The sequence below is a fragment of the Corvus cornix genome, chromosome 1A, assembly GCF_000738735.6.
Source record: "Corvus cornix cornix isolate S_Up_H32 chromosome 1A, ASM73873v5, whole genome shotgun sequence".
Lineage (NCBI taxonomy): Eukaryota > Metazoa > Chordata > Aves > Passeriformes > Corvidae > Corvus > Corvus cornix.
This window is the reverse complement of record NC_047057.1, coordinates 23,429,750-23,454,317: the sequence shown is the minus strand read 5'-3', so window position 1 is coordinate 23,454,317 and position 24,568 is coordinate 23,429,750. Positions and strand designations below refer to the sequence as shown.

Here is a 24,568-nt window from a genome sequence, read left to right as displayed (position 1 = left end):
ACTTATTTCAATTCCCAAATGTTGTGGCTTAACCCGACACGAACTGAGGTACTACACAGCTGTGTGATCGCTACCACCCACGCACACACCACCACCCTCCCCGCCCCAGCGGGACAGGGAGCGAAAAAAGTAACAAAAACCCCCTGACTTCTGAGTTCAGATAAGAACAGTTTCATAATTGATACAAACAAAAAAATAAGAATTGTAATTAAAAAAAAAAAGAAAAAATAAAACCCATAAGAAACAGGTGATCCACAATACAGGTGTTCACCCCCCACTGACTGCCCATCCTGTCTAACTCCACCCAGTTTCTATGGTGTGGACTATCCAGTTGGCCAGTTTGCATAAGCTGTCCCACCTATGTCTCCTCCCAGCTTTTTGTGCAGCTTGCCACTGGCAGAGCATGAGAAATTGAAAACTCCCTGATTTCCGGTAAGCACTGCTCAGCAACAACCAAAACATCAGTGTGTTAGTGTGCTGTTTTGGGCTGTGGTAGAGTTAATTTTCTTCACAGTGACTGGTAGGGGGTTGTGTTTTGGATTTGTTCTGAATGCAGTGATGATAATACAGAGGTGTTTTTGCTATTGTTGACCAGTGCTGTTGGGTCCCAGGAGTAGTTCTTACTCTGAGTGCAAAAGAAGCCAGCTATGCAGAAAAAACCCCAACGGATGAGTGTACTGGGCTTGACACCCATTTAATAGAGTTTATATTCCGACTAAAATAAACAAGTTTTCACATCTGAAGTGGGGAGAAGGGAAACCACAGATGCTCTATAAAGCAAAAAGTATGTCCAGAGCCTTTCCACAGCATTTCATTCAAATCATGTAGTTTTTGGTTAAAACATCACGGTATTCCTCTATTGCTCTGCTAAGGGGATCCTGGTCCACATGAAGGCTTTTTGGAATCCAGCACATCCAGTTTCCAGTTCAGCAGTGGCTGGGGGAAAGGAGAAAAGGTTCCTTATGTTACTTTTACAGCAAACAGGCACTATAAGAAGATTTGACTTAAGTCAATAGTCTGCAATCCTGAACGAGACTTTAAAATTTCCAAGGACACATAACAAGGGAAGAGCTGGGCACAAAGGAAGGAACACATTTTGTGCACATTTGCTTATCAGTCAACAGCATTTCTAAACTCAGTGACAGACATTCCGGAGGCTACACACCAAACATCTTCCAGGACTCTCCACACATGACTCCAGTGGCCCTTAACAGTGCTTCTTAACATAGCCCCTCCAGAGCTCTTCAAGCTGAAGTCTTTGCTTTCCTTAAACGTTGAAAGCAGTGCTTTATTGGAACACTACTCCTACATAGCTGCAGTCCCTGCAAAGCAGTGACTCTGGAGGACCAACTATCATGAAACAGGTGGATTTCCTCTTTGGACGCCTGGCCTCAAATTATAGAGCGCATTTTATGCTCCGTGTTGCAAGCATTGAACTCGTGCTTGCCTAAACACTACTGAACAATCTCTTCCTAAAGAAAGGCTGTCTTTGGTCCCTGATCATGTTCTTCTTACTTATTCAAAACAACACTGCAACACTTAAGCTACAAAGACAAGCCATGCATCATAGCAGGAAAAATCTAGATCTAACAGCAGAGAATGTGTTTGGTATGGTTTAGTACTGAATGCAGTTCATGTACAGGGAAGAAGGGATGGCTGAAGTCTATAAAGAGCTCTAAAAATCTGGGGGCTTCTTTGATGTTTTTTCTGGAGATGAGCTCTAGCAAAGGGCAACTTCATCTTAAGCCAAGTGTTTCTGTGTGGGGCAGTGGGTGAATTTTCTTTTTGCTTGGTTTTTTCTAGGCAAGTGCATAACATTCTATGCAATATTTTGGGAAGCAGGAATTTTTCCCACTCAAGTCTAAACTAGAAAGCTAGCAGAACAAAATCTCAGTGCCTTGCAGAGGAAGTTGAAAATAATGGCTTGAAAGCTGTCGAGACTTAGAAACAGTCACCTTTTTCCTTAAGAACATTCCTAATGTAATGACACATTACCTTCTTTGAGTTCCTTAGTGATTTTTTCATCCAGTTCCTGTTGTACCTAGAATTATACATGAATATACAGTTAAGATATAATACGACCCAAATGTTACTGCTAAAACTCCTGAAACATTCTTGCACCCCACAGAGAATGTGATAAAACCTAAAAATAGCATCCCAAATGGAGATGATGGTCTGTGATGGCCGAGAAGATGCCAAAGGCCTTGGACCACATGAGCTATGTGGAAAGGCTGAGAGAGCTGTGACTGTTTCTCTCCTGGAGCAGACAAAGCTCAGGCGACCTTGTCTGTGTGTATTAACTACCTGATGGGTGGAGTAAAAGAGATGGAGCCAAGCTCTTCCCAGTGGTGCCAAAAGAACAAATGCCCCCAAGCCTCAAGGGTTTTTGAAGCGTGGACAGGCAGCAGTAAAATCCTGGGGAGAAGAGAAGCCCTAGAACATGAAATGAGACACTGGTAGCAGAAGGAAGCAGGAAATCTCAAGCCTAGACCAAAAGACAACCTAAAGCAGGACTAATCCTAAGCACAGCCGTAGTAGTGGAGGTGCTGGAAGCAAGCACTTTCCCTGGTTTATGAAGCCTTCACAATGACCAGAAGGTCCACAGGACCCTCCGCAACACGTGCGGATGAATGAAGAGAAGAAAAAGGTCTTGTTTGCCTCTTATTTATTCCAGGAACCTTTTTGTGATTCTCATCCCCACCCAAGGAAAAAGAAATAGGTGGAAATAAAGCCACCACATGGATTTCTCTGGAAAGGAATGAAAAGGCCTTTGAATGAAAATACACCTTTGAGGACTCTGACAGTTTCTCCACTGCTCTCCTGCCCCCCAGCCCTCTGGAGAAGGCATCACAGCCTAAACCTCCTCAGCAGGTACCTCTCAGTGCTTAGCTCTTCAGGCAGTACCATACTGGGTCACTTGCAGCAGTCACCATCTCAGTAATTCTGTTTCACAAAGTGATGTTGGCTTACTACTTACCCACACAGCTTCTTGAGCACAGAGTAAGTTGGATCCTCTAAGACTCCATGAGATGATACTCAGAGTCTAGGAACTCAACTTCAGAGCAGTACTGCCACTCCACACACAACTGCTGTTGCTACCCAGAACTTTCTGACTGTCAGAAAGGCAAGGGGGGTAAAGAGCCTTCTCCTCTAGTTTAACCAAGTTCCCGTAGAACAGATGAAATCCATACATACGGTGCCACCTTACACAAGCTGAAGTACCACAGAAGCCGTGACTTCACAAATGCATAAAGCACAGAAGTACTCAGCAGCAGTCACTCTTTCACTCACCAGCTTTAGGCCAATGTGAATGCATCAGTTTGAATAAGAATGCATCAGTTTGGATCAAAACCTAACAGCATAAATAGACAAACCACTTCCAGTAGCACCCAAGGTTAAACAGTACGGGCTACAAACCTTGTCATGTATGTGGCTGCAGAGGAGAGAGAGAAGAACTTTGATTAAGGAGCTGAAGAAGAAAGAAAAACAGCCTTAAGTTTAAAGGTCTTCAGGGAGACACAAGAACATGGCCTACACGTGCATGAGGCAAGGGAAAAAAGCTCACAACAGAAAGGCCCCTAAAATACAAGAGGGCAGTTGGAAAATGAAACCAGAAAAGGAACAGAAATTGAGAGAGAGCGTAGGGAGCCGACATTCCCTTTCTCACATCATGTAGGGAAACTGGTTTCATAAATCCACCCATTCACGCTGGTTGCAGGCAGCAGAGTTCACTATTCTCTTCTGTGTCAAGACATACATTTGCAGCAGCCTTTGGCACAGCTGTTAGGATTGAAGCTTGACAGTTTGTAAATATAACAACTGGCCTTGAGTCCCTAAATATTCTTGCAACATTTGCAGCAGACAGACATTCCCTGCCTTGGGCTACGCACTAAGGCTCCAGCTTCCAAATTCTGGTACACAGACCACTAACAGTACTTCCTATTTATGACTTGGAGAGGGAAGACAGGTCTTAAGACTTTCCTGAATACACTGAACATTGAGGTACTTGAGGCTACAGGCGATGCTGTGACAATTAGTCTCCGTTCCCTAACTGGTGATTTCAGAAAGATGTATCACAACAGAATGTGTGGCTCAGTTTAGTAAGAGGGAGGATAAATTGACAGCAGGAAATCTGAGTCCCAGACAGCAGCCTTCTGCTTTAATTGAGAGCAATCTGGCATGCTGAGATTTCCAGCTTTCTCTTGAAGAGTACCTGGTTGAAATGGTAAGATGTAGGTAAGTTTTCTGTGGATATAGCAGTTGTTTGACTCACCCTTATTCTAGGAAGAAGACTTCAGAGTTTGATACGGTATTAAAGTTCAAAGGGAATCCCAAGAAGACAAACTGTGTATAGTGAGAGTGAATTATCCTCTGCTCCTCTGATGACAACAAACCAGAAGTCTCCATAGGTTGTAATCAAGAGCAGAGAGAACGTCAGGGGACTAAGTCTTACCAACAAAACTGCACTAGGAAGGAAAAATGTTGGTATAGAAGAAAGCCCCAAAATGAAGAAGCAAATCCCCTCTGGACATCAGTAATTGAGGACTGGGAAAATGTCATACATAACTGTTCAACAACTTCCTTGAGAGTATGCTCAAAGCTGTGAGACACACATGCTCTGGACAGAAACTCTATGGGTGCTACTGAAGTCAGGACACTGAGTGGGAAGAGTATCACCATTCTCAGATCTAGTGCAGACTTGTCTTGGAATCAGCTCAAATATTTTTCACAAGGGGGTTTGGAAGCATTTTTCACAAAACACTGAAGAAGCCTATATAGCAATTTGAACTATACATTTATTAGAGGCTGTATAAAACAATGAGCCATGAAATAGCCTGGAGAGATATTTAATTTCTGTAATACACTTAATGGAAGGCAGTAAACCCTTGAGGGTGTCTGTCTTGATACTGACAAAACTTTGAGATTCACAGAGAGTTCCAATGTCTTCTGGAAAATGAAAATGGAAAGTACTGCCTGAAAACTGTTGCTGTCATTCAGTTTTAAGAAGCAGTAAGTATTCCCACTTTCCTTCCCTTCACTGTTTTCCTCATTCTTCTCCAAAAAAGGCACAACTGTGAAGCCTTTCCTTTTAACCTAAGGCAGCTTTTTTGCCTAGAAGAGGAATGGTTTCCTGTGGGGCATGCCCAGCCCCTGCCCTGGAGGGATCTCTGCTGAGATAAAAGATTTCACAAATGCCCAGCAGGACTCCCTGGAAAGGCAACCACTTCTTTGGTCACAGCAAGAAAAGACAGACCCACAATCCTTTAGGAGACCCTATGCAGATCCTTCATAACCCATTGGTCCTCACCCATCCCCTGCATCCCTATAAAAGCTAAGCCCTCTGCCCCTGTGGGATAGAGAGAGCTCTCGTCCCTGGCTTTCCCCTTTGCCGGAGGGGACCAACAATAAAGCTCCCTTCCTGCGGAACCAGCCACACGAGCCTCTCGTCTCTCTCTCTGGTCTGGCTTGGCCTGGAGGCTGCCCTGCAGAGCTGAGCTGGACTCACGAGCTGACAATCACTAAAGGGCTGACAGCCTCTGCAAGGGCCCTCCTGCCAGCAGCTGAGGGAAGACACTGGGCCTCAGGAAGGTGATTCCTTTCGGGACCATCTCTCTGGACCGGTCACCTCTTCCTGGGTCAGAGCCACTGACCCCACCACCATCTGTAATAGTTTCCTCTTTTGCCTTTTTCTTAACATCGTGCTCCCATCTCTCTCTGTCCTTTCTTTCCCTCTCTTGTTCTGTGCTCCCTACCCCTCCTGGTCTCCTCTTTATTTCCATTTTCCAGTGGGTCCCTGAATTTTCCTTCCTTTCTAGTGCTTGCATGCAGAATAGCCCCTGCAGATGCTACAGTACTAATGACATCAAGAGTTCTCCCAGTAATGCCTGTCCACCCCTCTGCTCTCAAAAGAGTGTTCACAGCTACATAGAGAAGTTCATCTCTGTAACTGCCACAGCTATGCATTTCCTACGCTGCTTTGGTCCCTTTTGTTCTCTTGACTTTCTTTTCTTAAAACAGGTGCTGTATGTAGACACATGGTTTAAATGGGTTCTTTCCAGCAAGAGGGGACCACCAAACTGAGATGGACTTAAAAGTGAACAAATACTTCTCATATTCCCTTGACAACAAAATACAATGACTCAACAGAGAAGCTTGGCCATGCCTTAATCCCACGTTAAGTGGGTCTCCCACTGATTACAACTATTGGTGTGGGGTTTTCACATCTCATGGTATAATGTTCAGCATTCTGTGAGGGATGTGCTATAACGCTGACGGCTAATTACAGGGCATACTTGGACCAGAGGTATTGCAGAGGCTGCAGCACTGCTGCAAAATCAGAAAGCTGTGAACACTTGCCAAGGAGTAGGTAATTTTACTGTTTCATGAAATAACACATGGCAGGAACTACAAGAACAAATGTCTCCTATGTGTAGTATGTGTCCTGCACTGAAATATAAAGAGCAAAGTTATGCCATCCCAGTCATATCATCCTATTTGGAAGCATCCTTTTGTTGGTATCAACATACTAAAGCAAGTTCTCTGAAGAAACTGCTGGAGTCAAGATCAAGGAAGAAGAAAAATGGTGTCTCAGAGATGTCTGATTGGATTTGTCACTCAACGTGATGTTAGCCATTTTAAACAGCAGGTTAGCAAAACCATACATTGGAATTTCATGCTGAGCTTAGCTGGGAACTCTCTATGCACCAGTATTCCTTGTCACAGTTTCTCTTGTAAAAGAATGTCATGACACAGTTCATTGCTTTGACTTAAATACTTTATGGCCTTTGACCCTCTTGAAATTTTTTACAACCCTGATGACCAAAAGTCTTCAGCCTTACAACGCACAGCTGTGCGCTGTTCTGAGGATTAGCAGTTGCTTTGGCCTATAGACAAGATGGCATGGAACAATAAATGGATTCTAACTTCAGACTAAAAAGGAGAACCTTGCATACAGCTACTCTTTAGCAGCAGTTGAGAACAGTATTTCAAACTGCTTACCTTGGCCACAAAGGCTGCAACCCTGTTTCTTGAGGATAATGTGTTCTCACTTTGCCTTAGGAAGCTTCCTCCTAGACTGAGACTTCTGTTCAGTCCCAAATTGTTGCCAAGATGTCCGAGTGCAGTTGAATACAGAACTGGAGTTGCAGCCAGACCTCCGCTAACAATGCTGCTTGTGATTAAAGATTTGCTTTTATGGCGCTCCCGGAGGAGCTTAGCGTTGGCTTCTTCAAGTCTCTCATTAGCTCTGAAACATTTGGAAGCACACAAAGGGTTACCTTTGGTAGTAGGACTTGCCCAAAGTTACCCTCCAACTCTTCACTATTATTGGACTTCTGAGATTTAAGAGCCTCCCAAAATAGCACATCATTTGACCTGAGCTTGTTTGGAGGGCCTGTTTCTAAGAAGTCACACAAGGTACAAGGAGCAGTGAGTGTTACCCATGCTTAGGACTGCTCAGCATGAGGGCCTGAAAGCCTTCTGTGAAAGCCATGTGTTTACACAGCTTCTTCTGGAAGGTACATCACATCCCTAATAAGTCTGGGCTGGCCCCCCCTTCCCAAGGAAAGCTCAAAGCTCAGAGCCTTGTGAGCCTAAAAATATAATTTCTATTTTTTTTTCACAGAACAGAAATCTGTTCTCTAAGAGGTCTACCCTTATTCGATAAAGGACACGAAATTCATTTTTTCTGTTCTACAGAGGATGAGATTATAGAGACTGGCAAAAAAAGCTGCCAGTTAAAACAGCATCGACGTGAAAAGTATCCTGTTAATGCCATGAGCAGTGGTATTTCTGCTGAAACATTAAAGAGAAATGAAGGCCTGCTGAATGGGAAGGGTCTTAAGATACTTTTCCCCAGAAAACATGCCATCATAGGCTTTCACACATAATGCCGGCCAGGTGCAGAAGAAGAATTAGCAAGAAATATGCATGAGGAAAAAGGAGTCTCTTATTAGCAGTCCAAAAAAAGCACAGACTTACCTTTCCAGTTTCTTTGCTAGGCATCGTCTAGTTTTCACTTCCTCCAGGTACAGGTCCTTGTACTTTTCCACTTCTGCCTGTGCACATTCTTTTGGAAAAGTACTCTCTGGTTGGGCATTTTTTTATCTTGTCCAATTCACATTCAAGATCTCTAATTCTGTCTTTTAGCTGGTTTCTCAGTGAAGCATGATGACTGGCTCTGATGTGTTCTAGTCTGTCCTGGGAGGCTGCCTGTGCCTGAAGGAGGTAGTGCACCTTCAACCACCACAAAGAACAAGAGACCTCTCCCCACCTGTCAATTGCATGTACCCAGTTTCAAGGGCCCAGCTGGGCTCAGAGAAGTGGCTGTGCCTCCTCACTGCCATCAGCAATCAAGGCAGAACCCTGGAGCTACCACCAGGGTAAGTAATTCTTTTCTCTCAGGAAGAAGCCCAAATTTGTACTGCTATTGAAAGCTACCAATGAAAGGGCACTATCTCTGTCGGACAGGGCATGGAGAACAGGATTCCACAAAGGCATTAGCAGGATGCCTCACCTCCTCCCCATCTCCACACCTGCAACTTCAGTCACTTCTTTCCTGAGCACTCTCCCCCCTCCAAGGACAAAGCCGGACCTGTAGGTCTGGCCATGACAGCTGGAAGGTGCAAAACCCCTTCAAGCACGAACAGTGAGAAAAGCAGGCCAGTGGACAGAGATAGCCCCAGGCACTGCAAAATGGAAATCTACCTTGGGAAGGCTCCTGATTTAGGGACCTGCTGGCACATCACACACCATGAGAGCACTCCTGCCCAACCATATTCCCATCTCCCACTGCCCTTCGGCACAGGCACAAGGACAGCGCTAACACACAGCATCAGGCACCCAAAGCCAGACACTTAAAAAATGATAGCCACAACCAAAGTCTCCACAGTTTCCATAGAGACACACATCAGAAAGTCACTCACTTGCAAAAACAGATTGACTTCCTGCAGTTTTTGTCTTCCTTCTTTTCCAGCACGTTCTTCTGCCTCCCTTTTATATGGTTGTTTTTGGTTGTGATCCACCATGTTAGTCTGCAAGTGATGTTGGAGTTTTGCCACCTCTTCTTTCAGCTGGCATTTGCTCTTCTCCTGTTTTTCATGGTTCCCATGCAGGGTAGACAGCTGTTCTCACAAATCCCAATTTTTTTGCTTCGAGCTGCATGCTTCTTCTAGAGTCCATGTCCAGCTTGTGGGAAAGTGCACGAACCTGTACGCAGAAAAAAACCTCCAAATACAAAAGGAAATCCAGAGGGATGTAAAGGCAGTGAATTCTGTTGAAATTGCTGAAGAGGTTTTCCATGGAGCCTGTATTTATCATCTGCATACTCAATATCAGAAACTAAGTGTAACTAGGCTCTTCTTTTCCAACAAGATCAGCCTTCACATCATTTGTGAGAGGATGGGAACCTGAGGAATCCTTTTGCAGTTCTTCATGCAAAAACACTGTAACGTTCTGGACTAAAAATGAGTCAGTGCAAAGGCAGTAACTGATTCTGCAATGAGGCCTTCTAAAGCCAAGCGCAGCTCTGAAAGGCGGCTTCTCTAGCAACGAATCTGAGTGCCGAGCGGAGAAGTGTTTCAAGGTTACATGCTACTACTGAACAGCCAGAGCAGCCGCAAAAACATCTCTGGCAACAATACTGCTGGGTCCCCATGCCAAGATGGGCTGAAACAGCTACCTGTGAAGAGTAAGTTACAGCACTTCTCCTATGTCACCTCTCCTCATCGTACCCTGCACAGCAACAACACTCTTCAGAAAAGGAAAGTCTCAACTGCCTCTGGCTGAACTCGTGCCTGAGACAGGGCTCAAGGGTTCTTCTTGCTGTGCGAGCAACAGCAGCGTTCCTCTCCTCTCTTCCAGAGGAGGAATCCGTCTGTCAGGCCTAGGTGATGCTGCCACAGCCTCACACTGCAGCCGGGCCTGAGCTGAGGCCCGCTGCTCTCAGCCCTGACCCTCACCCATGGGTGTGATGTCCTGGTAGGACGGCAGAACTGCCCATCCCTAAGGCCCGGCCTGGGGATCTGCACTCTTGGCTGACCCTGCCTGCTGTCACCGGACCTGTTCTGCTCCTCTTGGTGAGCGCCTGCGGGATGGCTCCCTGGCCCGTGAGGTCACGGACCCTGCCAGCCTTGCTGCCACTCTTGGCTTGCCCTTCCTCTGCAGGACAGTCTGCCCTTCCTGTGCCATTGCAGATGCTGCTTTGCACTTCAGGATTGCGTCTTTACCCGTAATGACAACTACATCAGTATTAGTTATAGTCACCTCCTTCTCTAACAGTAGAAAATCATTGAGAAAGGTCAATCAAATCCAAAATACAGCCAAGGAAAAAAGGCATCAACACGACAAGAAATACAGGGGAAGTGTCACACAGGGTTCAAAAGAAGTAACACCCCAAGCAAACAAACGCCAAGCTAAGCAGAGCTCACCTTTGTTCTCAATCTACCAACTTCATGGGTTATTTCCGCATAAAAGTTCTTCATTTCTTCAAGCTCGGAATCTTCTTCTTTCTTTTCAATAACTCTTCGTTTCTTCCCATCAGTCATCACAACCTTTTCCAACCTAATCAGCAAATTAGTTAGGAAAACAATGAAACACAGGAAGAACCAGCCTTTCTCCCATACTCTCACATAAACAGCACAGACCTCATACAATGGCTTGGGTTGCAAGGGACTTTAAAGATCATCTAGTTCACACCCTCCCACTGTAGGCACGTACACCTTCCACTAGGCCAGATGTTGCTCGGAGCCCCATCCAACGTGGCCTTGAACACTCTCAGGGATGGGGCACCCTCCCCGCACAACCCCCCCCCCCCCCCCCCCACTTCTCTGGGCGAACTGTTCCAGTACCTGCCCACCCTCACAGTAACAAATTTCTTCCAAATGTCTACTCCAAAGCTGCTCACTTTCAATTTAAAGCCATTGCCCCTTGTCCTGTCACTATATGCTCTTGTGAATGGATTCTCTCCATCCTTCTTGTAGGCTCCCTTCAGGTACTGGAAGGCCACAATTGGGTCACCCCAAAGCCTTCTCTCTTCCAGGCTAAACAATCCCAATTCTCCCAGCCTTTCCCCACTGAAGAGGTACTCCAACTCTCTGGTCATCATGGTTGATGTCCTTCCTGTGATGGGGCCCCAGAGCTGGATGCAGCACTCCAGGTGGGGTCTCACCAGAGTGGAGCAGTGGGACAGAATCCCCTCCCTTGACCGGCTGGCCACGCTGCTTTTGATGCAGCCCAGGATACAATTGGCTTTCTGGGCTGGGAGGGCACTTTGCCTGCTCATGTCCAGCCTCTCATGCACCCCAAGTCCTTCTTGGCAGGGCCGCTCTGGATCTGTTCATCCCCCAGCCTGTATTGTTACAGGGGGTTGCCCTGACCCAGCTGCAGCACCTTGCACTTGCTCCTGTTAGAACCCATGACATTCCCACCAGGCCACTTCTTGAGCTTGTCCAGGTCCCTCTGGATGGCATCCCATCCTTCAGGTGTGTCAACTGCACCACTCAGCTTGGTGTCGCCTGCAAATCTGCTGAGGGTGCACTTGAGCCCTTTGTCTATGCCATTAATGAAGATATTAAATAACACTGGTCCCAGTGCAGACCCCTGAGAGACACCATTTGTCACTGATGTCCATTGAGACGCTGAGCTGTTGACCGCTATCCTCTGGATGTGACTGTCCAAACCATTTCTTACCCATGAAATTTGTCTCTTCCCCAATTTAGAAAGAAGGATGTGGTGGCAGACCATGTGAAAGGCTTTACAGAATATTTACAGGTAAATGCCATCTGTAGCCCTCCCCTTGTCCACTGACGTAGCCACTCCATCCTAGAAGGCCACTAGGTTGGTAAGGCAGCACTTGCCCTTGGAGAAGCTGTGCTGGTGTCTCAAATCACTTCCCTGTCTTTTGTGTGCCTCAGCACAGCTTCGAGGAAGATCTGTTCCATGACCTTCCCAGGCACAAAGGGGAGGCTGACAGGTTGGCAGTTACCATGGCCCTCCTTTCCACCCTTTTTAAGGATGGGTACAATGTTCCACTTTTACCAGTCCCCTGGTATTTCACCTGACTGCCACGACTTCTGATAATATCATGGGCGGTGGCTTGGCAACTACATCAGCCACTGTTGGCCAAAGGAGGGCAATAATGCAGGCCAGATGTAGATGAGAAATTCGTAAGAAAGAGGAAGGAGAAAACAGGAGTCTCTTATTACCGCTCCAAAACAACATGGACTTGCCTTTCAAGTTTCTTTGCAATGAATTTTCTGTTTTTCTTTTCCTGCAGATACAGCTCTTTGTAGTGTTCCACTTCAGCCTGCGTGGATTCTCTTAGAAAAGTACTCTCTGGTTGGGCATTTTTTAGCTTGTCCAATGTACATTTGAGAGCTCTGTCTTTCAGCTGGTTGCTCTCTGAGTCCTGATGTCTGGCTCTGGTGTGTTCTAGTCTGTCCTGGGAGGCTGCCTGTGCCTGAAGGAGGTAGTGCACCTTCAACCACCACAAAGAACAAGAGACCTCTCCCCACCTGTCAATTGCATGTACCCAGTTTCAAGGGCCCAGCTGGGCTCAGAGAAGTGGCTGTGCCTCCTCACTGCCATCAGCAATCAAGGCAGAACCCTGGAGCTACCACCAGGGTAAGTAATTCTTTTCTCTCAGGAAGAAGCCCAAATTTGTACTGCTATTGAAAGCTACCAATGAAAGGGCACTATCTCTGTCGGACAGGGCATGGAGAACAGGATTCCACAAAGGCATTAGCAGGATGCCTCACCTCCTCCCCATCTCCACACCTGCAACTTCAGTCACTTCTTTCCTGAGCACTCTCCCCCCTCCAAGGACAAAGCCAGACCTGTAGGTCTGGCCATGACAGCTGGAAGGTGCAAAACCCCTTCAAGCATGAACAGTGAGAAAAGCAGGCCAGTGGACAGAGATAGCCCCAGGCACTGCAAAATGGAAATCTACCTTGGGCAAATGCCTGATTTGGGAACCTGCCAACACATTACACACCATGAGAGCACTCCTGCACAACCATACTGCCTTCTCCCACTGTGCATGTGAGGTGTGCCTTTACTTCTTCTGCTGCATAACTACACCTGTCTTCAGAGTGAATTCAAACTAAGAAATGCTGCTGGCCACCAGCGGGTAGCTGGGAAAATGATGAACTCTTTCTCCTCCTCTTCCAGCTGAGCAGCCCCATGGTGCCAGTGGCAAGCAGGGGAAACTTCAGTGCTTCTATTCCAGACTAGAAAGGGCATTCAAAGGCCATTTGCTATGAATGCCATGTAGGTCCTCAGCTGCTTTCCAAGCAGCCTCTACTCAGGAGAAAGCAGGAATCAAACTCCCCTCAGGTCTCCAGGAAAACCTCACCATAAAATTTCCCCATAGAAACAGGTAACTAGGCTCAGGAGTCACCAAAAGGGAAATTTGTGAGCAGCTTACTGGGGCAGTGGCTTGCAGGTCTCTCTGCAGGGCTTCAATCCTGTCGCTTTGTTGCTGGACAGTGCCTTCCAAACTGGTCTTTTCAATTTCAAGGCTTAAAAAGAAATACAGGTCTTACTATAAAAATCTGCCAGAGCACCAATTCCAAAAGAACAGTGCAAAACAATAAAAATCAAGAGTATCATTCAAAACGGTAATGATTTGCTGGGATGCAACAAGGCTATGTATCTATCCTGGAGTTTTCAGGCAATCCCTGCAAGCAACAGACACCTTGCCCCACTGTGTTGTTCTCTTACCGCTGCACACGTTCTTCCAGTCGTTTCACAGTCTCCACGTGTGCCAACAGCTGGTCCTGCAGTTTCTGGGCAGAAGCTGTTGCTTCTCTTTCCTTCTTATCCAAGGCAATCTTCAAGTCACAAACACAACGCTCTGACTGAAGAAACTTTTGTTCCATCTCCCGCAACTGTAAAATCACAGGAAGAATCCACAGTCGTCAGGTGAGCTTTTGTACAGAGTCAGCTGCTGCCGGAGGATTCACGTGCTGCATGTAGCTGCCCATAGATACTGGAATCTCTGCCCAAAGAACTGTAATCATCTCAAGTACCTTCACAGCTTTGCTTCTACTAGCAAATGAACACAAGCTGTGTTACTTCCTCATCTTCTACAGTGGCCTCTCCCATCCCTCCATGGACTTCCTAGAGCACAGTTCTAAGCACTGACACTGCCCCTCCGACCCTTTTGTGGACCTGTGATGATGCTCTTTGTATTCACTTGTTTGCTACTGCATGAATGCATGAACTGGGAAGCTTCTATTCCTAAGGAAGGAAGGTGTCTTGGAAGTGTCAGAGGAAAACTGCTCCAGAGGACCTGTGCTCTGGAGCACACCATGGCACCGGGGGAGTTTTCTGAATTGGGGGAGACCTCAAACGCAGCACCAAGAGAGGTGTCCAGTACCCTCTGAGAAGGAAGTGGAGGATCCCTGAGGAGAGGCAGCTCTGCCTCAGCGTGCTGGGGCCAGGAGGAACAGCAGCAGTTGTATCCTGGTGAGCACCACTTCAGCAAAGGCTCCCAGGTGAACTGCACCGGCAGACCTGCTCTGGAGTTGGGAATTGCACCAGGGTGCTCAGGGAGCGTTCTTAAACCAGGAAGAATCTCAAATGTAGAGCAGCGAGAGGAACCCCATGCCCCTGACCTGGAAGTGGTGAAACCCTGAAGAGAGGCAGCTCTACCTCAGCATGGTGGGGGGTGGAGGGAGGAGGGACAGAGGCTGATCAAAGTCTGATATAACCATCACTTCCTTAGGTCTCTCTCCTTCTGACTCCTGGGATAATGTGTTGTCTTTTTTCATGATATATAGAAAGAGACAAGAACCCACAGCTTGATTCCTATGGGGACAGGCTTTCCATAGCTCTGCTCAAACCCTAGCCAATTCCTCATGTAAGTAGAGGTTCTCTTTCTCCACGTCAGCCTTGTGGCTCATGGTTAACTGCCAGTGAAGCTTTCCATGTAGGTTGCTCTTTAACTGCATTGGCAACCTTCTGCTGCAGCTTGGCACCGAGTCCTAGGGAAATGGTGCTCCAGGAGCACAAAGGTTTCCCTGAGCATATGAGGTGTGCCTTTACTTCTTCTGCTGCATAACTACACCTGTCTTCAGAGTGAATTCAACTAAGAAATGCTGCTGGCCACCAGCGGGTAGCTGGGAAAATGATGAACTCTTCCTCCTCCTCTTCCAGCTGAGCAGCCCCATGGTGCCAGTGGCAAGCAGGGGAAACTTCAGTGCTTCTATTCCAGACTAGAAAGGGCATTCAAAGGCCATTTGCTATGAATGCCATGTAGGTCCTCAGCTGCTTTCCAAGCAGCCTCTACTCAGGAGAAAGCAGGAATCAAACTCCCCTCAGGTCTCCAGGAAAACCTCACCATAAAATTTCCCCATAGAAACAGGTAACTAGGCTCAGGAGTCACCAAAAGGGAAATTTGTGAGCAGCTTACTGGGGCAGTGGCTTGCAGGTCTCTCTGCAGGGCTTCAATCCTGTCGCTTTGTTGCTGGACAGTGCCTTCCAAACTGGTCTTTTCAATTTCAAGGCTTAAAAAGAAATACAGGTCTTACTATAAAAATCTGCCAGAGCACCAATTCCAAAAGAACAGTGCAAAACAATAAAAATCAAGAGTATCATTCAAAACGGTAATGATTTGCTGGGATGCAACAAGGCTATGTATCTATCCTGGAGTTTTCAGGCAATCCCTGCAAGCAACAGACACCTTGCCCCACTGTGTTGTTCTCTTACCGCTGCACACGTTCTTCCAGTCGTTTCACAGTCTCCACGTGTGCCAACAGCTGGTCCTGCAGTTTCTGGGCAGAAGCTGTTGCTTTCTTTCCTTCTTATCCAAGGCAATCTTCAAGTCACAAACACAACGCTCTGACTGAAGAAACTTTTGTTCCATCTCCCGCAACTGTAAAATCACAGGAAGAATCCACAGTCGTCAGGTGAGCTTTTGTACAGAGTCAGCTGCTGCCGGAGGATTCACGTGCTGCATGTAGCTGCCCATAGATACTGGAATCTCTGCCCAAAGAACTGTAATCATCTCAAGTACCTTCACAGCTTTGCTTCTACTAGCAAATGAACACAAGCTGTGTTACTTCCTCATCTTCTACAGTGGCCTCTCCCATCCCTCCATGGACTTCCTAGAGCACAGTTCTAAGCACTGACACTGCCCCTCCGACCCTTTTGTGGACCTGTGATGATGCTCTTTGTATTCACTTGTTTGCTACTGCATGAATGCATGAACTGGGAAGCTTCTATTCCTAAGGAAGGAAGGTGTCTTGGAAGTGTCAGAGGAAAACTGCTCCAGAGGACCTGTGCTCTGGAGCACACCATGGCACCGGGGAGTTTTCTGAATTGGGGGAGACCTCAAACACAGCACCAAGAGAGGTGTCCAGTCCCTCTGAGAAGGAAGTGGAGGATCCCTGAGGAGAGGCAGCTCTGCCTCAGCGTGCTGGGGCCAGGAGGAACAGCAGCAGTTGTATCCTGGTGAGCACCACTTCAGCAAAGGCTCCCAGGTGAACTGCACCGGCAGACCTGCTCTGGAGTTGGGAATTGCACCAGGGTGCTCAGGGAGCGTTCTTAAACCAGGAAGAATCTCAAATGTAGCACAGAGTTAGGTGCTCCAAGTCCCTGACTGGGAAGTGGTGAAAACCTGAAGAGAGGCAGCTCTACCTCATCATAGTGGGGAGCAGAGGCAGGAGGGACAGAGGCTGATCAAAGTCTGATATAATCACCGCTTCCTTAGGTCTCTCTCCTTCTGGCTCCCAGGATAACTGAGTTGCCCTTTTGATGATGGACAGGAAAGCATCAAGCACCCCACAATTTACTCCTCTAGGGACAGGCTTTCCATACCTTCGCTTCAACCCTCTCCAGCTCCTTCTGCAAGCACAGACTGTCTTCCTCCACATCAGCCTCATGGCTTGTAGTAACCGCAAGAGCAAGTCCTGAAGCATGAAATTTTGATAGGAAACATGTCCAATTCTGCATCGTTTTCTCCCTGCTTGCTCCCAAATCAACTCTTTCCCCATTTCCTACAAGCACAGTGAAAGCTAAGCCAAGCACATGGAAGCTTGATGAATTCAGATTAGGAAGGGACCTCAGGATGTCTCCAGTCCCACTGCCTCCCCAGTGCAGCCTCGAATATGAGGCAAGGCCATACTGTTCAGGGCTCCCTTCCACTACTCTTCAAATCCCCATGGATGCAGCTGCACCAAACTCCCGGGGCAAGCTGTTGAACTGCCTGACTATCTACATGGCAAGACGTTTTCTCTTATGTGTGGTTGGAACCTGTCATGTTCCCTTGGACAAGTTGCTTCTCTTTCTCCCAACGCTCCCATCCATACCACTTAACGCACCAACCGTGCCTTTGCTCAAAAACCCCCTCTCCCCGCAGAGCAACCTTGCTGCTGAGCTAATGGCAGCTTTCCCAGTGGGCCTGGGTCTGTGTGGGGAGGGGGCACCACAGACACCACTTCCTGGTAGTCCTCAGTGGGCAAAGTACAAGAGTACAGAAGGTCTGAGAGCAGCCAAGAGCAGACCTGCTTTTACCAGTCGCTTGGGGAACTCCTTCCGTGTGGCTCTTCCTTCTTTTTCTAAGCTCATTCCCATGCCTCTCCTCAGTCACACTCACTGACAACTGAGGAGGCCTGTGTGCTGTTTTGACAAAGCCCTCACCTTTCACACTGCTCTGCAGCATGCCTGTCAGCTGCCTTTTTTACAAGACACTCCAGCATCTCTTCATGCTCTTTGGAGACTGCAAGATCTAACGGGGTATATCCCCCCTGAAAGGAGAGAGCATCTCCATTAGAAAAACAGAGACAAGTTCGGCACCTGTTTGAAAAGAGCAGCTTCACCCACATGCCAAGGTTACCTGATTGTGAGCATCACTCCTGGCACCATGCTCAAGTAACCGCCCTGCTACAGTAGCATTACCAGAGAGGACAGCCAGGTGAAGGGCAGTGTTGCCGTCAGCATCCGTCAGATTTGGGTCGGCACCGTGTTCTGGCAGAATAGCCACACATTCTTCTTGCTGGTGCTCTGGCTGCCTGGGAACAACACACAAAAGAAGGGGGAAGACTTTCGACATTTTTGTCTCACTCTGTCACAACTCGCTCATCTCCCGGAATGCTGTTATGGAAGGTCATCTTCAAAAATTTAGCTAACAGAGGCCTAAACCACGCCAACAGCAACATGCATGTTTCTGTGGCCCTTCTGTGTAAGGAATCCTGTCAGATACCTCTCCTGTAATGCACCGTCAATAAGCCTCACTTAGAAGATCAGAACACAGTCCACTTACCATCATCAGTGGAATTCTCTTGATGCCTTCAGGAAGGTTCAGCTGGCAGTTCTTTTGTGCTGGATATCTAACGACATCTGCATGGCCATTCGCAGAAGCGAGATCCAGAGGTGTCCTAAAAATTAAACAGACGGTCTCAACACAGACAAAAGACGGAACGAATTTGCGTCTTTACGCAGCCCTGGGGAGCCTGCCCGGACTCTGTTCCTGCCCACTCGCGGCTGCTGCAATCCTGCGCTGATCAGCCACAGGGCAGAAGAGAACGGGTGAGGTCTGAGCAGCTGCGAAACAGCCCTGCAGAGAGACCACGGCGAAGTGGCAGGCCGGCAGCACGCACTTCCAACAGCGCTCGAGCCAGCCCGGCAGCTACAAGCCACGAAAAGCTCTAGAGCTCGCTGTGTCTCCCAGCTGACAGGACAAATCTCGCTGTTCAGGCCATTAGCTCGAACGCGATGCTACACACGGCCTTAAGGGCGGGCGCTTCCACGTGGCATCCAAAGCTGCCAGGGGGGTTGGTCGCACTATGCTTGATGCTCTCGGTCTGCCTTTTCCTTAAGAGAAGGCTGCCGAGGACTAGAGGAGCTTGGCTCAGAAGCTGCCGCGGCAGCACCTGCCAGAAGCAGCCAAGGTGTCCCATCCGTGGCCCACAGAACTGACCGGCTCTGCTGGTCTCTCCCGTCGGTGCCGACTCTCTTGAAACACCTCGGCCAGGCCAGGTGGCCGCGGTGCAGCCCGCCCTGGACCCTCTCACTGGGCTCGGAGGCGGCGGTGGCGGCGGCACAGGGCCGCCCAGACGGGCTGCTGTATGGCGACTGCTGTCGCCTTCTGCTGAAGAGCCCCCTGACTCTCTTCTGCAGGGCGTGCCACGACATGGCCCTGCTGGGAGCGACCAGCAGCAGGGAGCCCCCGGCGGGCTGCTGGGCCCCGGGTGTGGATCGGGATAAGGATCAGGACGAGGAAGAATGTCAGGGCGAGGACGAAGGACAGCGAAACGAGGAGGACGAGAACAGGCACTCGGCACAAAGCAGATGAGGTCGCCCCGCGCAGTGGCTGCGGCCAGGAGCCTCCGAGACGGCGGCAGGGACGCGCAGTGCTCCCAGCGCGGGACGTGCTGCTGCTCCCGGAGCGGGTTTGGGCAGCTCTGAGCGCCGCGTCCGGGCGCCAACAGAACCGCGGGCACCAACAGAACCGCGGGCACCAACAGAACCGCGGGCACCACGCGCCTGCGGCGTCACAACGGCCGGGGGCACGCGCGGGGCTCCACCGGGGCCGTCACAGAGGCCGCGGCGCGGGCAGGGGAGGCGCCGGGCGGGTGACGGCGGGGCCGCGCGGACGCGAGGGCGGCCTCGGCGGGCGCCCGGCAAGGAGGCGGCCCGCGGCTTGCGAGGCGGCCGGCGGCACTGGGCGCTGCCTCGCCTCGGGCTGCCCCGGGGCACGGACCGGGCTGCTCCGCCCGAGCTGCAGGCTGCGGCAGGCGCTCGAGCAGCTCTCGCCTCGCCCGCTCCGGGTTTTCCCCTCAGCGCATGGCCGGGGTGCCTCTGGGCACACATCCCCGACATGAATCTCAGGGTGCGGTCAGAGCCCAGCACTTGCTTTCTGGGTGGAGAGATTGTCTAGGAGACTGGGGATATTTCCCAACACTTTTTTTTTTTTTTTTTTGCCTTTGCGGGCTGCAGCTGGGTCAGCTCCCCACAGGCTCAAAACCTGTGGGTTTTTCCCGTCATTCATGGCTGCCAGAAGCTCACTCGCTGCCTTTGCCTTCTGCACAGTCCACAAGGAGGATTGCTCTAAAATGCAGGAAGAGTCTGTTATCAATGAATTTTGGGAATGTGGCTTTCGCATGCAATAAGGAATTAATCAGTAGGAGAGAAAGAATTATTACAATTAGGACAGTTTGTCTAAAGTTATTGGTGGACTTGGTTGTTATAGTCAATTTTAATTCTCTGCTTATTAATAAGTTTAAGGATCCAACGTTTGCAATGTTTCATGTTTAAAATAAGTTGTTTACCCCCGTAGGACTGAACGTAGAACATTCCAGAACCGGATAAAGTAATGAAAGCTGCGGGCGTCCAACGAGAAATTAACGTAAAGGGATAAAACAAGGAACAGCATTGGATGGACAGTGAGCCAACCGGAGGACCCTAGACAACAGTCCAACAGGGAGGAGCCAATCAAGATACCCAAGACATCAATGAGCTGATCTCAAAGACTTTGGTGGGCGGAGGAATGGGCGGTCTAAGGGCGGGGTTTCGGGGCTATAAAATGTATCGCCCCTAGGTTGTGGGCGTGCCTCTGGCGGCATCTCGTTGTGGGTAGGTGCGCTTTGTTTTGTGGCAGGCAGACCGCCGCAGGGGTTTCCAATCGTCTATATTTTGATCAACTGGTTCGGTGTTTAATAAATTCTTTGAACGATCAAGATTGTGATCCCGTTTTTCACAGTCTGGCAACCGATAACTAGCAATAGCTGAGCTTGAGCCCACGATTTTGGTCCAACGGTGCTTCAAGTCCCCTGCAGGACAGGGACACATTTGCCTGGCCTCCGGCTGTGAAGATCAGCTCATTAAAATTCTTTGAGAGATACCTCTGTCCGAATACAGGTGCAAGCAAGACCATATGCCAAAATCACTACTACCGATTTTTATTTAAGACTAAATGTTAAATAAAACTTGCAAGAAACACGTTTTCACATCTGAACTGGGCACAAGGGACACAATAGATGCACTATTAAAAAAAAAAAGTTATCCAGAGACTTCCCATAGCAGTTCATTCAAAAGGGAACCTGGTGCACGTGAAGGTTTTCTGGAATCCAGCACATCCAGTTTCAAGTTCAGCAGTGGCTGGGGAGAAAGGAGACAAGATTCCTTATGTTACTTTTACAGCAGACAGGGAGAAATAAGGCACTATAAGAAGATTTGACTTAACTCGATAGTCTGCAGTCCTGAACAAGACTTTAAAATTTCCAAGGACACATAACAAGGGAAGAGCTGGGCACAAAGGAAGAAACACATTTTGTGCACAACAGCAGAGCAAGTGTATGGTCACAGTTTAGTACTGAATGCAGTCAGTGTTCAGGGAAGAAGAGGTGGCTGAAGTCTATAAAGATCTCTAAAAATCTGGGGGCTTCTTTGATGTTTTTGCTGGAGATGAACTCTAGTGAAGGGCAACTTCATCTTAAGCCAAGTGTTTCTGTGTGGGGCAGTGGGTGAATTTTCTTTTTGCTTGGTTTTTTCTAGGCAAGTGCATAACATTCTATGCAATATTTTGGGAAGCAGGAATTTTTCCCACTCAAGTCTAAACTAGAAAGCTAGCAGAACAAAATCTCAGTGCCTTGCAGAGGAAGTTGAAAATAATGGCTTGAAAGCTGTTGAGACTTAGAAACAGTCACCTTTTTCCTTAAGAACATTCCTAATGTAATGACACATTACCTTCTTTGAGTTCCTTAGTGATTTTTTCATCCAGTTCCTGTTGTACCTAGAATTATACATGAAATATACAGTTAAGATATAATACGACCCAAATGTTACTGCTAAAACTCCTGAAACATTCTTACACCCCACAGAGAATGTGATAAAACCTAAAAATAGCATCCCAAATGGAGATGATGGTCTGTGATGGCTGAGAAGAAGATGCCAAAGGCCTTGGACCACATGAGCTATGTGGAAAGGCTGAGAGAGCTGTGACTGTTTCTCTCCTGGAGCAGACAAAGCTCAGGCGACCTTGTCTGTGTGTATTAACTACCTGATGGGTGGAGTAAAAGAGATGGAGCCAAGCTCTTCCCAGTGGTGCCAAAAGAACAAATGCCCCCAAGCCTCAAGGGTTTTTGAAGCGTGGACAGGCAGCAGTAAAATCCTGGGGAGAAGAGAAGCCCTAGAACATGAAATGAGACACTGGTAGCAGAAGGAAGCAGGAAATCTCAAGCCTAGACCAAAAGACAACCTAAAGCAGGACTAATCCTAAGCACAGCCGTAGTAGTGGAGGTGCTGGAAGCAAGCACTTTCCCTGGTTTATGAAGCCTTCACAATGACCAGAAGGTCCACAGGACCCTCCGCAACACGTGCGGATGAATGAAGAGAAGAAAAAGGTCTTGTTTGCCTCTTATTTATTCCAGGAACCTTTTTGTGATTCTCATCCCCACCCAAGGAAAAAGAAATAGGTGGAAATAAAGCCACCACATGGATTTCTCTGGAAAGGAATGAAAAGGCCTTTGAATGAAAATACACCTTTGAGGACTCTGACAGTTTCTCCACTGCTCTCCTGCCCCCCAGCCCTCTGGAGAAGGCATCACAGCCTAAACCTCCTCAGCAGGTACCTCTCAGTGCTTAGCTCTTCAGGCAGTACCATACTGGGTCACTTGCAGCAGTCACCATCTCAGTAATTCTGTTTCACAAAGTGATGTTGGCTTACTACTTACCCACACAGCTTCTTGAGCACAGAGTAAGTTGGATCCTCTAAGACTCCATGAGATGATACTCAGAGTCTAGGAACTCAACTTCAGAGCAGTACTGCCACTCCACACACAACTGCTGTTGCTACCCAGAACTTTCTGACTGTCAGAAAGGCAAGGGGGGTAAAGAGCCTTCTCCTCTAGTTTAACCAAGTTCCCGTAGAACAGATGAAATCCATACATACGGTGCCACCTTACACAAGCTGAAGTACCACAGAAGCCGTGACTTCACAAATGCATAAAGCACAGAAGTACTCAGCAGCAGTCACTCTTTCACTCACCAGCTTTAGGCCAATGTGAATGCATCAGTTTGAATAAGAATGCATCAGTTTGGATCAAAACCTAACAGCATAAATAGACAAACCACTTCCAGTAGCACCCAAGGTTAAACAGTACGGGCTACAAACCTTGTCATGTATGTGGCTGCAGAGGAGAGAGAGAAGAACTTTGATTAAGGAGCTGAAGAAGAAAGAAAAACAGCCTTAAGTTTAAAGGTCTTCAGGGAGACACAAGAACATGGCCTACACGTGCATGAGGCAAGGGAAAAAAGCTCACAACAGAAAGGCCCCTAAAATACAAGAGGGCAGTTGGAAAATGAAACCAGAAAAGGAACAGAAATTGAGAGAGAGCGTAGGGAGCCGACATTCCCTTTCTCACATCATGTAGGGAAACTGGTTTCATAAATCCACCCATTCACGCTGGTTGCAGGCAGCAGAGTTCACTATTCTCTTCTGTGTCAAGACATACATTTGCAGCAGCCTTTGGCACAGCTGTTAGGATTGAAGCTTGACAGTTTGTAAATATAACAACTGGCCTTGAGTCCCTAAATATTCTTGCAACATTTGCAGCAGACAGACATTCCCTGCCTTGGGCTACGCACTAAGGCTCCAGCTTCCAAATTCTGGTACACAGACCACTAACAGTACTTCCTATTTATGACTTGGAGAGGGAAGACAGGTCTTAAGACTTTCCTGAATACACTGAACATTGAGGTACTTGAGGCTACAGGCGATGCTGTGACAATTAGTCTCCGTTCCCTAACTGGTGATTTCAGAAAGATGTATCACAACAGAATGTGTGGCTCAGTTTAGTAAGAGGGAGGATAAATTGACAGCAGGAAATCTGAGTCCCAGACAGCAGCCTTCTGCTTTAATTGAGAGCAATCTGGCATGCTGAGATTTCCAGCTTTCTCTTGAAGAGTACCTGGTTGAAATGGTAAGATGTAGGTAAGTTTTCTGTGGATATAGCAGTTGTTTGACTCACCCTTATTCTAGGAAGAAGACTTCAGAGTTTGATACGGTATTAAAGTTCAAAGGGAATCCCAAGAAGACAAACTGTGTATAGTGAGAGTGAATTATCCTCTGCTCCTCTGATGACAACAAACCAGAAGTCTCCATAGGTTGTAATCAAGAGCAGAGAGAACGTCAGGGGACTAAGTCTTACCAACAAAACTGCACTAGGAAGGAAAAATGTTGGTATAGAAGAAAGCCCCAAAATGAAGAAGCAAATCCCCTCTGGACATCAGTAATTGAGGACTGGGAAAATGTCATACATAACTGTTCAACAACTTCCTTGAGAGTATGCTCAAAGCTGTGAGACACACATGCTCTGGACAGAAACTCTATGGGTGCTACTGAAGTCAGGACACTGAGTGGGAAGAGTATCACCATTCTCAGATCTAGTGCAGACTTGTCTTGGAATCAGCTCAAATATTTTTCACAAGGGGGTTTGGAAGCATTTTTCACAAAACACTGAAGAAGCCTATATAGCAATTTGAACTATACATTTATTAGAGGCTGTATAAAAGAATGAGCCATGAAATAGCCTGGAGAGATATTTAATTTCTGTAATACACTTAATGG

At 47.7% G+C, this 24,568-nt stretch overlaps 2 protein-coding genes and 1 long non-coding RNA gene across 3 annotated transcripts in view; 1 reads left to right on the top strand and 2 right to left on the bottom strand.

Annotated features, from left to right (window-relative positions):
• Positions 1-669: 669 nt before the first annotated feature.
• Positions 670-15,788, bottom strand: LOC109143228 (coiled-coil domain-containing protein 186-like). Its single transcript, XM_039570702.1, has 11 exons — positions 15,709-15,788; positions 15,413-15,506; positions 13,720-13,886; positions 13,424-13,517; positions 12,228-12,457; positions 10,428-10,560; positions 8,925-9,207; positions 7,981-8,217; positions 7,000-7,246; positions 1,996-2,041; positions 670-936 (listed from the first exon to the last, which is right to left on the bottom strand). Exons 3-7 carry the CDS (start codon positions 13,875-13,877, stop codon positions 9,097-9,099), a joined length of 726 nt encoding a protein of 241 aa, XP_039426636.1. The 5' UTR covers positions 13,878-13,886; positions 15,413-15,506; positions 15,709-15,788; the 3' UTR covers positions 670-936; positions 1,996-2,041; positions 7,000-7,246; positions 7,981-8,217; positions 8,925-9,096.
• A 3,849-nt stretch (positions 15,789-19,637) lies between these two features.
• On the top strand, positions 19,638-20,678 carry LOC120411883. The gene is made up of 2 exons (XR_005604440.1): positions 19,638-19,831; positions 20,279-20,678. It is a non-coding gene; the product is annotated as an uncharacterized LOC120411883 (long non-coding RNA).
• Positions 20,679-21,025: 347 nt separating this feature from the next.
• Positions 21,026-24,568, bottom strand: part of LOC109144108 (ankyrin repeat domain-containing protein 26-like) — a 33,404-nt gene continuing 29,861 nt past the window's right edge. The window contains exons 25-26 of the mRNA XM_039570531.1: positions 21,688-21,733; positions 21,026-21,099 (exon numbers count right to left, since the gene is read on the bottom strand). Of these exons, the coding sequence (XP_039426465.1) occupies positions 21,026-21,099; positions 21,688-21,733 (120 nt within the window). The remainder of the gene's footprint in view (positions 21,100-21,687; positions 21,734-24,568) is intronic.

Excerpts from the sequence above, each read along its gene's own strand:
- LOC109143228 (XM_039570702.1), bottom strand. The coding sequence starts at position 13,877 with ATGGAACAAAAGTTTCTTCAGTCAGAGCGTTGTGTTTGTGACTTGAAG. Across the intron at positions 10,561-12,227 it reads ATTGCAAAGAAACTTGAAAG|GTTGGAAAAGGTTGTGATGA; the intron begins GCAAGTCCATGT and ends TTTGCTGATTAG. Across the intron at positions 9,208-10,427 it reads TTGGTAGATTGAGAACAAAG|GTTCGTGCACTTTCCCACAA; the intron begins GTGAGCTCTGCT and ends TTCTGCGTACAG.